Source organism: Ambystoma mexicanum, chromosome 12 (genome assembly GCF_040938575.1).
Source record: "Ambystoma mexicanum isolate Mex_15411 chromosome 12, UKY_AmexF1_1, whole genome shotgun sequence".
Classification (NCBI taxonomy): Eukaryota; Metazoa; Chordata; class Amphibia; order Caudata; family Ambystomatidae; genus Ambystoma; species Ambystoma mexicanum.
Genome location: NC_090936.1, coordinates 472471279 through 472485015, shown reverse-complemented (window position 1 = coordinate 472485015; position 13737 = coordinate 472471279). Strand labels below are relative to the sequence as shown.

The 13737-nt window shown below is 49.9% G+C and overlaps 1 protein-coding gene across 1 annotated transcript in view; it reads left to right on the top strand.

Moving 5' to 3' along the window:
- Window positions 1–13737, top strand: part of LOC138513680 (V-type proton ATPase 116 kDa subunit a 4-like) — a 4716919-nt gene that overhangs the window by 2625955 nt on the left and 2077227 nt on the right. Inside the window, exon 16 of the mRNA XM_069628745.1 lies at window positions 5171–5387. Within this exon, the coding sequence (XP_069484846.1) occupies window positions 5171–5387 (217 nt within the window). The remainder of the gene's footprint in view (window positions 1–5170; window positions 5388–13737) is intronic.

The following is a 13737-nucleotide window of genomic DNA, read 5'->3' as shown; positions in this document are numbered from 1 at the left end:
GACATAGAATCACTGTACCACTTGATCGTAACATGTAGCACAATTACGGCCCAAAGAACATGTCATTTGGGATTTTCATTTCCATTAAATGGAAACTTTGATGAATGGTGGACTCGTGTGATATCCGGTTACAACACGAAGATAACCTGTGCAATTGTTGACTTCATGGATGAAATTTTGAAAGAAACTTAGAAAGCATGGTACCTAGGGAACCATAATGTTTTATGAAGCAAATAATATTTTTTTCTTTTTTATTAGGGGATATAATGGAAGTAACATTGTGATAAAAGTTTGTATAAACTAAAAATTGCAATAAAATAAATAAATTATATTAACAATGCAACCTTTAGAACTTACTTTAAAGGTAGCAGTAATGATGCAGTCCATAATCATCATATTAGACTCCATCACAATTGCTGAATCAGTGCGATAGGCCAGAGCAAGGCCTCCTTTGGGTTGTCCCCTTATTCTGCTTTTGGCAGGCGAACATATAACAGTAAAATCATCCCACAGCAATTGTCCCACAGTCCATGTTTCCTGTAAAAAAATTAAATCGAACTGCTCTAATATTTTACTTAATTTACTGCTTGAAACTAGATGAGAACAGCCTCTCGAGTTCCAGGAGACAAGGCTATAAGACCTTTCTTTGCTAAAGGGCTTTACTCACTGATTTTAATTGCTCGATTGACTCTCTTAAAGCGAGCCAACCAACGCCATTCCTGCATGTCTCTTCCAATTGAGATCTTGCTTCAGCGATGATCGAGGAACCAGCTCCTTGCGCTAGATTGTGTTCTTCAACTCTAACTGAGTTTGATTTATGATCAGATTTAGTTATTGCAGTTTCCTGGTATGGTATTACATCAAATTCCTTCTTCTGAAGAGAACCAGCTTTCCTCATGATTAGAGACCGAACAAGGGGTGAAGCAATTATCAGCCTTATGTAGTCCAATCTAAAGTTGTGAATGAAATCAACCAGCTGTATATCAACTGATATCATCATGCTGAGTTCTTGAATATCACCAAATAGATTTAATATGTACGGCCTATTGAGATAAGTCGGGCCACCATCTTCAAACACATAGTAGAGAATTAAACTCTGCTCATTAGGGTATGCTGGTGCCCTGAAGCAATTATCTATTACTTTATTTGAGTCTCTTTTCCTAGTTTCAGATTCTAACCTCACATGTGGCACTCTAGCGCCATTAAACTTTTGGTTTAGAGTCCATTTACTAGCTACATTGTGATCTCTATCCTCTTGAATACTTAGTGTTTTAGCCATTGCAATTAGATGAAAAGTGTTTTGGTGGTGCGCTAGGCTAAGCTGGTGCTTGTTTCCGTCTTATTTTTATTTCTTTTTTTTTAAGATAGTTTCACAGTAAATTGCCCTTGGTCCACTTTGTTGGACAACGACCCATCATTAGTACTTTCACAATTCGGTGGCGCATCTTTAGAGCTATCATTATTAGTAGACACATCTTTAGAACTTTCAAAGTTATTGCACCTATTCCCGACCAAAACAACTGATGCCAATGAAGTTTCTGCATTACCAGAATCTTCATTGGCTTGAGATGGAGTAATATTATTGGTTGTGCTGTCTAACTGCATACTTGCAACTGTCAGTCCAGAAAAAGTAGACACCCCTCGATCGTAAGGCAGTGTGCTTTGTTGGCCGAAGACCAACTGCCTCATGTGTTTAGTATTAGAAATATGTAGCCATAAGCTAGACTGAAGCGCAGCCATTTGGGTGACTGAAATCGCCATTTTGTTTTCTCTAACGTTTGCTTTTTGCTTTCTGTTAAAACTGCTTTGCTGAAATATTATTCTGCTCCACTAGAGCATAACGCAAGGCTGCGAGAGACATGTTGAAACATAACGCCGCAACCCAGACAGCAATGCCCGGTAACCTCCCTCAGATATCCTTGGAAGTAAGCAGCGAGGCATTCTATTCAGTACACAGGTGCCAGCTGGTCTCAAACACAGTAGAAATGTTAGGAGCGAACATTAAATGACTTGAAATATGCTCTTCTTTGCGGCCCCCCCTTTTCTGAGCCCTGGAGAGCAAGTTGACCCCCAGTGCACGAATAGAAACTAGGAGATAGCAAGGCCTGGAATGTGTCTCTCCCCTACACGCAGCTTGCTTGCAAGAACAGAAGCATTGTTTTCTTTTAAACAAAGACTTATGTCTGTAGGCTCGCGAAAATTGCAAACTGTTGTTAAATGTCTGAAGGTGTCATACTCGTCACCATTGCCAATCATTGTGCCCAATTCAAAGGAAATGTATTGGGGGCAGTATTGGATGTGTCACTACTGATTGTGAGATGCATGCTTTGTATATATGTAATTGTTGGACGATTCTCGCTCTCTTGCGTCCCCCGACGTCTGGTAACACACGTCGCGGGACGTGGGACCCAGTTGGCCAACTGAGACTATTTGCTTTGCAATAAACCCTAGATCTTGGGAATACAACCTCGTGTCTGGCGTATCAGTTTGTGTGTGGTGATTGTGCCTTGTTTCCATAACGCGAGGGTCCCTCAGGGGCCCCTTTACAACAACTTTTCTGCCCGTTTCGGGCAGCAAAGTTAATACCATCATAATTTCATTTAGCTGTCTTGATTGCTTTTTTAATTCTGCAAGCACCTAGGTTTTAATATTTGCGTTTGCCGCTACGTCTGTACCCGTCATTTTCACATTATGGCTATTGTTACAATATTCTGCCGAGTATCTAGACATCGTGTCTAGATGCTGCGATAGACCCAACAGTGTTATCTCCCCTGTACTGAAAATCGGGGGTGTATTAGCAAATAAGTAGGTTGAGTTTAAGTTCTTCGTCTCGATTACATTCACAGAGTCTCCATTATCGTTTTTTTGACAGTCTATTTGACGCTCCTCACCAAATAAGGATTGTGATATTTCTAAGGACTCTGCAGATTTGTTCTCATTGTTGGGGTTCGCTGTATCTTCACGTGTAAGAGAACATAGTTGGGCGCATTCAATCAAATACTAATCTGTATCAGATGAGCCTGGGAGCGGCATCGCAGCTGCGCGAGCTACACTCATTTTCCCAAATTGGTCACAATTCGACACTGTGTGTTATGCATTAGTTATTCTGATGATTAATTATGCTAAATACAGGCAATTCACAGCAATTTTGCAGTTTACTCACCCGAACACTGTTGTTGATATATGCTTACAAGCATAGGCAGAGCAAAATGAGTACACAAACTTAAGCTTAATTAGCTGCTAAGTCTTGCGATATGGCCAGTTAATCAGTGCTTGACGGTTACAGATGCAACAACTAAGGTAAAAAATATCAGAATAATGGGACGCCCCATGCCTAACAGGCCACTTCACTGGGCCGCGCGCGCATGACTTTATATAGAGAGGCACGTAGATGTGGGCGTGTCCTAATAAAATACAAGCAAAGTATACATTTAGACCGATACTGTGGTGTCAAACGTGAATAATCCAGCAAGTATAGATGTTGATATTGTTTGTATTCACCAGTCCAAATGAGTCCACTAAACAGAGATACGAGGATTCAGGATTCAGCTGACAATAACTCCAGGCACAACAGGCCACTTCCGAGGCCACTTCGCTGGGGCCCGCGCGTTGGGGGGCGCGTGCGTGTCTTTATATAGATAGAGGCATGTAGATGTGGGCGTGTCCAGTCCAAATGAATCCAGTAAACAGAGAAACGAGGATTCTGCTGACAAAAACTCCAGGCACAACAGGCCACTTCCGAGGGCACTTCACTGGAATCCATATTTAAGAAGCCTGAACAAAGGGCTGTGGGGCCCACATACAAGGGAGTCTGGGACCCATATATGAGAAGCAGAAGAAGGGGTATGGGACCCACATTTGAGAAAGGCAGACACTGGCAGAAGAGTACACCAGGGATGCCTAGTGAACACCCAAGAGGAAGCGCAAGAAGGGGTCTGAGACCTGCACATGATAAAGACAGCCCCTGGCAGCAGTGCACACTGGGGCTGTTCAGTGAGCTGCCAAGAGAAGCCTAAGAAAGGCCTGGGGAAGGGAGTCATTCCCCAACCATAGTGTACTATCAAGGGGAGTCTGAAAAAGGCCTGGGGAAGGGAGCCATTCACCCAACAGTGAAGGATCAAGAGAAGCCTGAGAAAGGCCTGGGGAAGGAGCCATTCCCCCAACCACATTGACTTCCCAAGAAAGGCCTGAGAAAGGCCCAAGGAAACGTGATATTCTCCAAACCACAGTAGACTGTCAAGAGAAGCCTGAGAAAGGACTGAAGAAGGGATAGATTCCCCCTACTTTGTAAATCGTACCGTCCAGAAGAAAGGGGACGTTCTTCTGGGCCCTGAAGAGACTAATCCATTTAGTTTTTTTACAAGTGTGATAGTGAGAAGTCAAATTTTGACGCAGAGCAGTGGCGTTTTTAGTTACGGACATTCTGGCATTCCCTTAGTTTTATTTGAGGCAGAGAAACACCTCTTAGAGTTAGGGTTAGATAGGTTTTTTTCTTTAATTTGGTACAAAATAAAAGTCTTTGCCCCAAAGCATCATTAGACAAAAGTGTTCCAATGAATCTCTGTCACTCCCATAACGGGTACTTTCACAGACCTACAAACAGCCTACCAGATTCTAACATAAATCTTAAGAGACATCTTTTTGAAAAACATTTACAAGTATTTTATTTACTCTTGTGTCTCGGTCTCCTCCTACCACACCCTCACAGGGGGTAAAGGAATGAAGCATGGGGGTGGTGGCTAAGGTGTGGCCAATTTCACGTGTGCCATCCTGCCTTTGGGTGTAAATTCTTAAAGGGGAAGCACACGTTGCTTTCCTAAGGCCTGGTCCTATCCACGTTCTGTGGGTAGTCCCATAAGTATGGAGAAAGGGAGACTTCCGACTAGGAGTACAGTAGTCACTATTGTGAGTAACTTTTCCTTTTGTTAATGTATACCTTCATCTCCCAGAATACTGTGAAGATATTTTAAAAGCAATCTTTGTAAGAAAAGTATCAATATCTTATGAGTTTTCTCCATGCCTTTGCTCATATGACTAGTCATTGTATCATACGAAACAAACAGCCTGTGTGGTTTAACTCCCCATTAGCATTGCTTGTTGAACCTTGCCAAATAATATGGTAATTACTTAACTCTTCTACATAAATGACTATACTGTTTTAATTCTGCAGCCATTTTAAACGAAAAATCAATGTGGTGCTGCAGTTCTTGCCAGAGATGATCTTTATTATGTGTCTCTTTGGGTACCTGGTCTTCATGATCATCTACAAGTGGTTGCGGTTTGACTCCAGAAGTTCAGAGTATGCTCCAAGTATCCTCATCCACTTTATCAATATGTTTATGTTTACATACGATACTCCAACCAACGCACCTCTCTATCAGCACCAGGTAAAATCACTATTGGTTATGTGACACCTGCTTTGCTTCAGATTCAATTTATGTTGCAAACATGACTGCATGTGTTTGTTTTTCACAATGATCTTTCAAATTCAGGGAAAGAAAAGCACAGTGAGTTGGTATTGATACGTTTATAGATCCACATACATTTCAAAGTCAAACATCCTAGGAAAACATCCCCTTTACACACAGATTTTAACAGACTGTCTAAATATGCTCCTGATCTTCGAAGAGCACATGCACATTTAGGCCATTACAGTGGCATACCACAAAATGTGGGGTCCCCCCTGCAAGCCCTGCTGAGGCCCCCCCACCACTGCCAAGCTTCTCCGAGAAGCAAAGGGCGTGCCAGAGACTCCATCGAGGGGGCAGACCCGCCTGCCAGGTATAGCATGGTTGCTGACGGGATACACTGAGCAGTGCACTTGATGAAAGATGTAGATTTTTTTAAATCAAACCCTACATCATGCACCCAGTTTAAAAACAAGGGAGTGGCGTGGTGTCTGTCCCCTGGAAACCAAAAATGCCAACCACCACTGTGCGCAACCAGTAAAATTATTATGCTTCTCCAGCATGGGGTCTGGCATGGATTCACATGCTCATGAATATTCCCCGTCGTCAGGCTGGGAATCCTCGGTAAAGAAAAAATCAGTTTCGTTTCTGATCTGCCTTTCGTAGTAGTAACCAATCACTGATCTCTGCGTCATACTGACCACAGCCAATGACTGCCCTCTACCTAAGCGCCGCCTCTGGCAGCCATCTTCAGATTTTTACCGCACGTTCAAGTGTTGGGATCCTTGTGCTATTGCTTTCGAGCGTTAGTGCTATTTTTCACGTTTTTTCTCAAAAAATTTCGCTTTTTTCGGTCAAAAGAGCCTCAAGCTCCACCGTTTCTTCATCCGATCAACGGGGACCCGTGTCGGATTTGTCTACGCCCCTCAAGGGTGAAGATTTCGTCGAGCCACGCTTTTGGAGGACTCCAGAAGTTTCTCAGGCCCATCTCGGACATGGCCCAGGAGAAGGGAAGCTCGACGCCCGGAAAGCTGTTCAGGGTCTGCCCTGGATGCCAGCTTCAGAATGTCTTTAAGGAGGACGAACACTCCCTTTGCCTTTACTGCCTACATGAGGACAAGACGCACGTGGAGAAGGACTGTCCGTTTTGCGGCAATATGTCGGAGCGGACCATGAAGGACCGCCATCAACGTCTCGCCAACTGGCTGGAAGGAAAGAGCCCGTCAGGCGAGAAGAAGAAGAAGTCTGAGCGGTCTTCTAAGACCCTTGAGGGCACCCCGGCGACGGGGGTCCAACAGAAGGCCAAGCACCGCGAGTCCGCTGGCACCGGGAGCGCCGAACGGTCGGGCTCTAGGGGCGCCAGGCAGGGCGCATCCTCCCCGGCGCCATCAACCACGAGCCAACGCTCTGGCTCGGGTAAGAGGAAGGCCGAGCACCCGGCGAAGCTCCTGGAGAGACCCCGGTCAAGCTCGAAGGCCCCATCGGAGGGGGAGCGAGGCGGTGACCCTCCCCCCAAGGAGAAGGCGGTGAGTGCACCTAAGGTGGTGAAAGCCTTAATCCATCCGGCCAAGGCCTCTATCGAGACAGTTGCGGCGGCCCTGGTTCAGCCTGTGGAGACTACACCAGTGGTGGCGACCTCGGGGCCCAGAGTCTCCCTGCCACCGCGGAGGGAGTCCTCTTTCATGCCCATCGACAGGACCCCCGTGAAACCTCCGACGGAGAAGAAAAAGGGGGGGCAGGAGGTCGTCGTGGATTCGGCCTCAACCTGTGAGGAAGAGCTGGTCGAAGTCTTAAGCCACGGCGTTGGCGTGGAAGAAGACCAGCCCGTCGGGAGGGACCCCGACGTAGGAGACGACGAGAACGTCGAGGGTGCCGACGGGGCTCCTGACCGCCCGTCGGACTCCCCTCAACCAGTGCCGCAAGACAACTCGGCGGCCATTTTGTTGGCTATACAGTCCTTATGCTCAGAGATAAGGACGAGACTACCGTTACCACCAACGGAGGAACCGCTCCCGACGGGGGACCCGGAGCCAGGCCCTTCTGGGAGCCCTCCCCCTAAGAGAAGAAGGATTCATCCTCCACCTCCTTTTCAGCCATCGCGCCCTGTTCAGCCCTCCTCCCCGTCCACGACACGTGGGGATGATACGGGGACTGACACGGCCGCGACGGGTACAGACGACGAGGTTTATGACGAGGATCTCCCGTCGTCACCTACCACCCGGGCTTCCCCGCCCGACGAGATTCGATCGTTTCACTCCATGATCGCCAGGGCATCCGAGCTTTTCCAGCTCTGCCCGGAAGAGAAGAAGGAGGAAGGTTTCCTTTATCAACGGAGCGAGGCCATGAGGAAGACGGTCCTCGCTGTACCTTTACTGGACGATATTTGGGATGAGGGCCTTGCCCTCCTCAAGAACCCATCCACGACGCCGGCTAGAAGGGATCGGTACGAGAAGAAGTACCGGGTCCCGGACGCGGCCCCCTTGTGCCTTCGGGCACAGCCAACCCCGGACTCGGTCGTCTCCGCGGCGGCCAGGAAGAAAGCGGGGGGGGCGCGCCTCTACGTCGACCTCCCCGCCGGACGGCGAGGGAAAGAAATTAGACACGATGGGACGCAGAGTCATCTCGTCGGCAGCGACGACGATTAAGGCGGCCAACGCCTTGGCTATCGTAGCCCGCTACGACAGGGAGTTGTGGTACAAACAGGCCCCCCTGCTGGACTTCCTACCAGACGACAAGAGGGCGGAAGCCCTAGAGATCTTGCAGGAAGGAGAGGTGGCATCTGACCACGCCATTACGATTGCGACGGACATCGCTGACACTGGATTTCGCCAGTTGGGCAACGGCCTGTGCCTTAGGCGGCGTGGATGGCTAAAGGCTACCGACTTCCGTCAGGACGTGCAGACCAGAGTCTTGGACATGCCGTTCGACGGAAACAACCTGTTTGGGAAAACAGTGGACGATTCCCTTCAAGCCATCAAGGCGGACACGGAGACGGCCCGGGCTCTTGGGGTTCTCCAGCAACGGCGGCCGCCCTTTCGGAGCGGCACAGGCAAACAGGGTGCCTCCAAAGGTTCCAGCGGCGGATTTTCCACCTACCGTCAAGCGGCCCGTTCGTCGTCACAGGAAGCTTACAGGGGACGAGGCAAGTCAGGCGGACCCTGCCGTCGTCGCCAAGGAGGACAAGGTGGCAAAGCCTCGTCGAAGCAGGACTGAACCGGCCGTGGGGTCGGGCCCCCACCGAAGCACCCCGGTGGGAGGCCGGCTGGCGAGCTTCGTCAGCGTGTGGGAGTCCATCTCCACCGACTGTTGGGTGCTGGACGCCCTAGCTCAGGGTCACGCGCTCGAGTTTCTAAAGAGGTGCCCGCGCGTCCCCCCCTGTGGCCAGGAAAGAACATCACGTCCCTCAACTTCTCTTGGAGGTAAAGGCGATGCTCAAGAAGGGCGCCATCGAGCTCGTCCCAAAGAGGCTTCGGGGCTCCGGAGTTTACTCAGGATACTTCCTCGTGAAGAAGTAGACGGGAGGATGGCGTCCCATCCTGGACCTACGACTGAACAAATTCATCAAGGCACAGAAGTTCCGGATGGTCACCCTCCAACACGTCCTGGGTCAACTGGAGGAGGGCGATTTCCTGTCGTCGTTGGATTTGGAGGATGCCTACTTCCATATTCCCATCCTAAAGGGACACCGAAAGTTTCTCAGGTTCGTGGTCCAAGGGCGTCACTACCAGTTCAGAGCCCTTCCCTTCGGATTGAGGTCGGCACCCAGGGTGTTCACCAAGTGCCTCGCACCGGTGGCGGCGCAGCTGCGCCGAGAGGGGATCCAAGTCTACCCCTACCTGGACGACTGGCTCATCCGAGCAAAGACGAAGGAGCTCGCCGTGGAGCACACGGCAAGGACCGTCCAACTACTCACGGACCTGGGATTCTCCTTAAACTACGCCAAGTCCCACCTGGTGCCCGCGCAAGACGCACTGTTTCTGGGAGCGAAGCTCGACACAGTGTCGCTTCCGGCCTCTCCGTCGGAGGAAAGGACGAGGGCCATCTTGGGCAAGGTGCAGCGGACGCTGGTTGCGGACGCGGCCAGGGTGAGGTCCATCAAGTCCCTCCTCGGAATGATGTCTTCTTGCATTTATCTCATCCGCCTGTGCAGGCTCCGGATGCGCCTGTTGCAGGAGTTCCTGGACGCGCGCTGGATCCAGACGACGGGCAGCTTCGAGGAGAGGATCACACTCGACGAGAGTTTCCGACGAGCGATCCGGTGGTGGGGCACCCGCGCGCATCTGACGGCGGGCATGGACTTCCCGACCCCCGGCCACCAGGAGACAGTGACCACGGATGCCTCCCTGGAAGGGTGGGGAGCGCACACCGAAAATCTGCACGCGAGAGGCCTTTGGCTTCCGACGGCGAAGTCCCTGCATATCAACGTCCTGGAGCTCCGTGCAGTGTTTTGGGCCCTCAGGTCCTTTCATCCGTCCCTCAAGGGCAAGGTGGTGAGGATCTTCACCGACAACACCACCACCATGTTCTACATCAGGAAGAAGGGCGGAACCAGGTCCCCAGCCCTGTCCAAGGAGGCGCAGGATCTGTGGCATTGGGCCGTCGCCCAAGGGATGTTTCTGGTGCCGTTTCATCTGGCAGGGATAAAAAACACCATCGCCGACTCGCTCGGCAGAGAGCTGCGCTCGTGCCACGAGTGGGAACTACGACAGGATCTAGTGGACCGCCTCTTCCGACGGCGGGGCACACCCCAGATCGATCTGTTCGCGACGGCGACAAACTCCAAGTGCCGGAGGTTCGCCAGCAGGTTTCCCCAGCTGAGGAGCATGGGCGATGCTTTCTCGTTCCCCTGGGAGGGCCTGTTTCTATATGCGTTCCCTCCATTGCCATTGCTGATCCGGCTCATCAACCAGCTCAAGAGGTCACGGTGCAGGATGATCCTCGTCGCACCTGCGTGGCCGAGGCAGATATGGTTCCCGGACCTTCTGGACTTGTCAGCGTCCCCGTCAATCAAGCTGCCAGTGGACGCCGATCTTCTCTCCAGGGAAGGAGACGCCATCCTCCATCACGACCCGAAGTCGCTGAACTTGCAGGCCTGGCTCCTGCAGCGTTAGAGTTTGGAGGATACGACATACCGGCCGACTGCAGAGAGGTTCTTGCAAAGGCCAGGGCGTCCTCAACTCTTAAATGCTATGGACACAAATGGAAGAGGTTCTCTGTCTGGTGCCACGCACAGAAGATTAACCCTCTACGGATTACGGCTCCCCAGGTACTGCCGTACCTTCTGACGCTGGCTAAGGCTGGACTGGCGCATGTGTCCATCAAGATTCATCTTGCTGCGATCTCCCGATACACCAGAACCACGGGGCGGACGTCTTTGTGGTCTCATCGTCTGGTGAAAGAATCCATGAAGGGACTGTTCAGATCGTTCCCGCCGGTGAAGGCTCCGGCCCCGGCGTGGGAGCTCAACGTGGTGCTGACCAAGCTCATGGGACCTCCGTTCGAGCCTCTGCACTCGGCTCCGTTGAAGTTCTTGTCATGGAAAACAGCGTTTCTTGTGGCCATCACCTCCGCACGAAGAGTGGGAGAGATCCAGGCCCTTTCCTGCAAGCCCCCGTACTTGACTTTTCACGACACGAGGGTAGTGCTCAGGACGCACCCCTCCTTCATGCCCAAGGTGCCGTCGGACTTCCACCTCAACGAACCCTTGGTGTTACCTGTTTTCTTCCCGTCGCCTTCGTCGCCGGCTGAAAGGACTTTGCACTCGCTGGATGTGGCTAGAGCGCTGAAGTTTTACGTGGACCGCACAAAGTGTTTTCGGAAGACATCACAACTTTTTGTGAACTTTGGACCTGTCAATCAGGGGAAGGCTCTCTCAAAGGCCTCCATTTCCAGATGGCTCTCCGGCTGTAACATGTACTGTCATCGGTTGGCAAACCGACCGCTGCCTGGCCGTCCGAGAGCCCATTCCACCAGAGCGATCGCAGCTACCACGGCGTTCCTATCTGGTGTGCCCTTGCTGGACATCTGCAGGGCTGCTACGTGGAGGTCGACGCACACCGTCACGAAATTCTACTGCGTCGATCAGGATTCCAGGGAGGAGTCCAGGGTCGGCCAAGCAGTGCTGCGCAACCTGTTTGCCTAAGGTGAGCCTGGTGAGGAGGTAAGAATTGCTTAATGTTGAGTTTGATGTAATGCTTAATGTTGAGCCTTTGCCACCTCCCGTGGTTGTGCATGTTTGTACTGCTATGTATTCTTTATTCATGAGCATGTGAATCCATGCCAGACCCCATGCTGGAGAAGGAACAAGTTACTTACCTGAAACTGTTGTTCCCCAGCATGGGTCTGGCATGGATTCACATGCGAACCCTCCCGCCTACCCCTCTGCGGCTCTTCACTTGGTCATACTGCCACTTCACGTGCTACCAAATCTGAAGATGGCTGCCAGAGGCGGGGCTTAGGTAGAGGACAGTCATTGGCTGTGGTCAGTATGACGCAGAGATCAGTGATTGGTTACTACTACGAAAGACAGATCAGAAACGAAACTGATACTGATTTTTTCTTTACCGAGGATTCCCAGCCTGACGGCGGGGAATATTCATGAGCATGTGAATCCATACCAGACCCATGCTGGAGAACAACAGTTACAGGTAAGTAACTTGTTCCATATGCTAATAGTCAGCTTTTTCGTGCTGGGAGGGTGGGTGTCTCCTGGGGTGGGGGGGCAATGGCATTGTAAGCAATTTGAGGTCGGTTTAGGCAGGTGAATATTTTTAGTGGAGAGCCATTAACATCTCCCATGAATTGGTGTGAGCCACCAAGCGTAGCGAGGGAGTTCTAGTGATGTAGGATGTATAGGTGGTGTTATCTCTGAGCAAATGTTTAAAGTCCTTTTTTGAAATGATTCATTATGTGGCAACATTCTTGAGAAAAATTGGATAAAAAGCCATGCAATTTACTATTCTAGTGGACAATACATCAAAAACAATTGAGTAGATGCTATTTCATCAACAGTACATGAGAAGTATTTTCAATTTTCATGATGCCTGTGTCCACAACATGTGCAAGCATTGCCATTGTAAGTCACTTTTATGAAGCTGAGGCCACAATCTAGCTATGCCAGTATCTGTCACTATAAATACATTTCAGAAAGCTGGAGACACAATCTACGCCTGTTTAGTGACTGTATATTACTTTCATGAACAAGCGGCCACAAATTATGCCAGCATAGGGACTGTCAGATCACTTTTCTATAAACATGTGGACACAATATATGTTAATGTTAAAATGTACTTGTACCGCACACTATCACCATCGGAATGGTTCCCTGGCACTCTGGCAGATCTGAAAGGAGAGTGTGGAGGGGGGGGGTTTAGGGTGCTAGTAGGTATAGCGGGAATAGGTAGAGTGAGAGGTGTGATGCCCTGTTGACAGTCTCAGTTCGGTTTGCACCGTTCGCTGAGCTTTGGTGCAATTTTTGGGTCAGTACAATTACCATGTGATGTTGTGCATGGCTATGTGTTGTTTGTTTTGTTGTTGCAGTGTGGTGAAGGGCGGGCAGACTGCTGTGCATAGATGTGATTGTGTGTGTTTGAGTTAGAGAAGTGTATGCCCCTCCCCACTTAACCACTCCCTTGTGCAAACCCTTATTAAGAAGTCCTCTGCCGATCCTTCCTCTCCGGCTAACTATCACTCAATCTCCATCACTCCTTTCCTTGGCAAACTCCTGGAAAAGCTGGCCCTCTCCCAGCTTAATCTGCATACTGAATCTGTTGGTTGTCTCCACGCCCACCAGTCTGGCTTCAGAGCTGCCAGAAGCATGGAACCTGCTCCTGAACACCCGTTAAGACTTGCTCTCCAATCTTGACTCTAATCTTCCTTCTGTCCTCATTCTCCTCGATCTATCCTCTACTTTCGACACTGTAAAACAGGCCATCCTGCTCAATCGCCTCTGTGATAACATTGATATCACTGGTCAGGTCCTGTCCTGGTTGACCTCCTTTCTCACTGACCGACCCTCCGAGGTCCAACTGTAGTCTTTCCACTCTTCTATCTCCCTCACTTTATTTTTGGTGTTCCCCAGGGGTATAACCTTTCTCCCTGGCTATTCAACCACTACCCCACCACATAGATACATTATGTTCTAACTTTCAGTGTTATGCAGATGACACCCAGCTCTCGTTCAGGCTCCCCTCAGCCACCTCTGCTCCTCTCATAACAGACTGTGTGGCCGCAATTCAGGAATGGTGTGCTGCCAATGATCTCTGCCTTAGTGCCAGCAATACTGAGATTCTCCTCATCAGGATACCTGCTGCCTCCTTTCCTTTCTCTA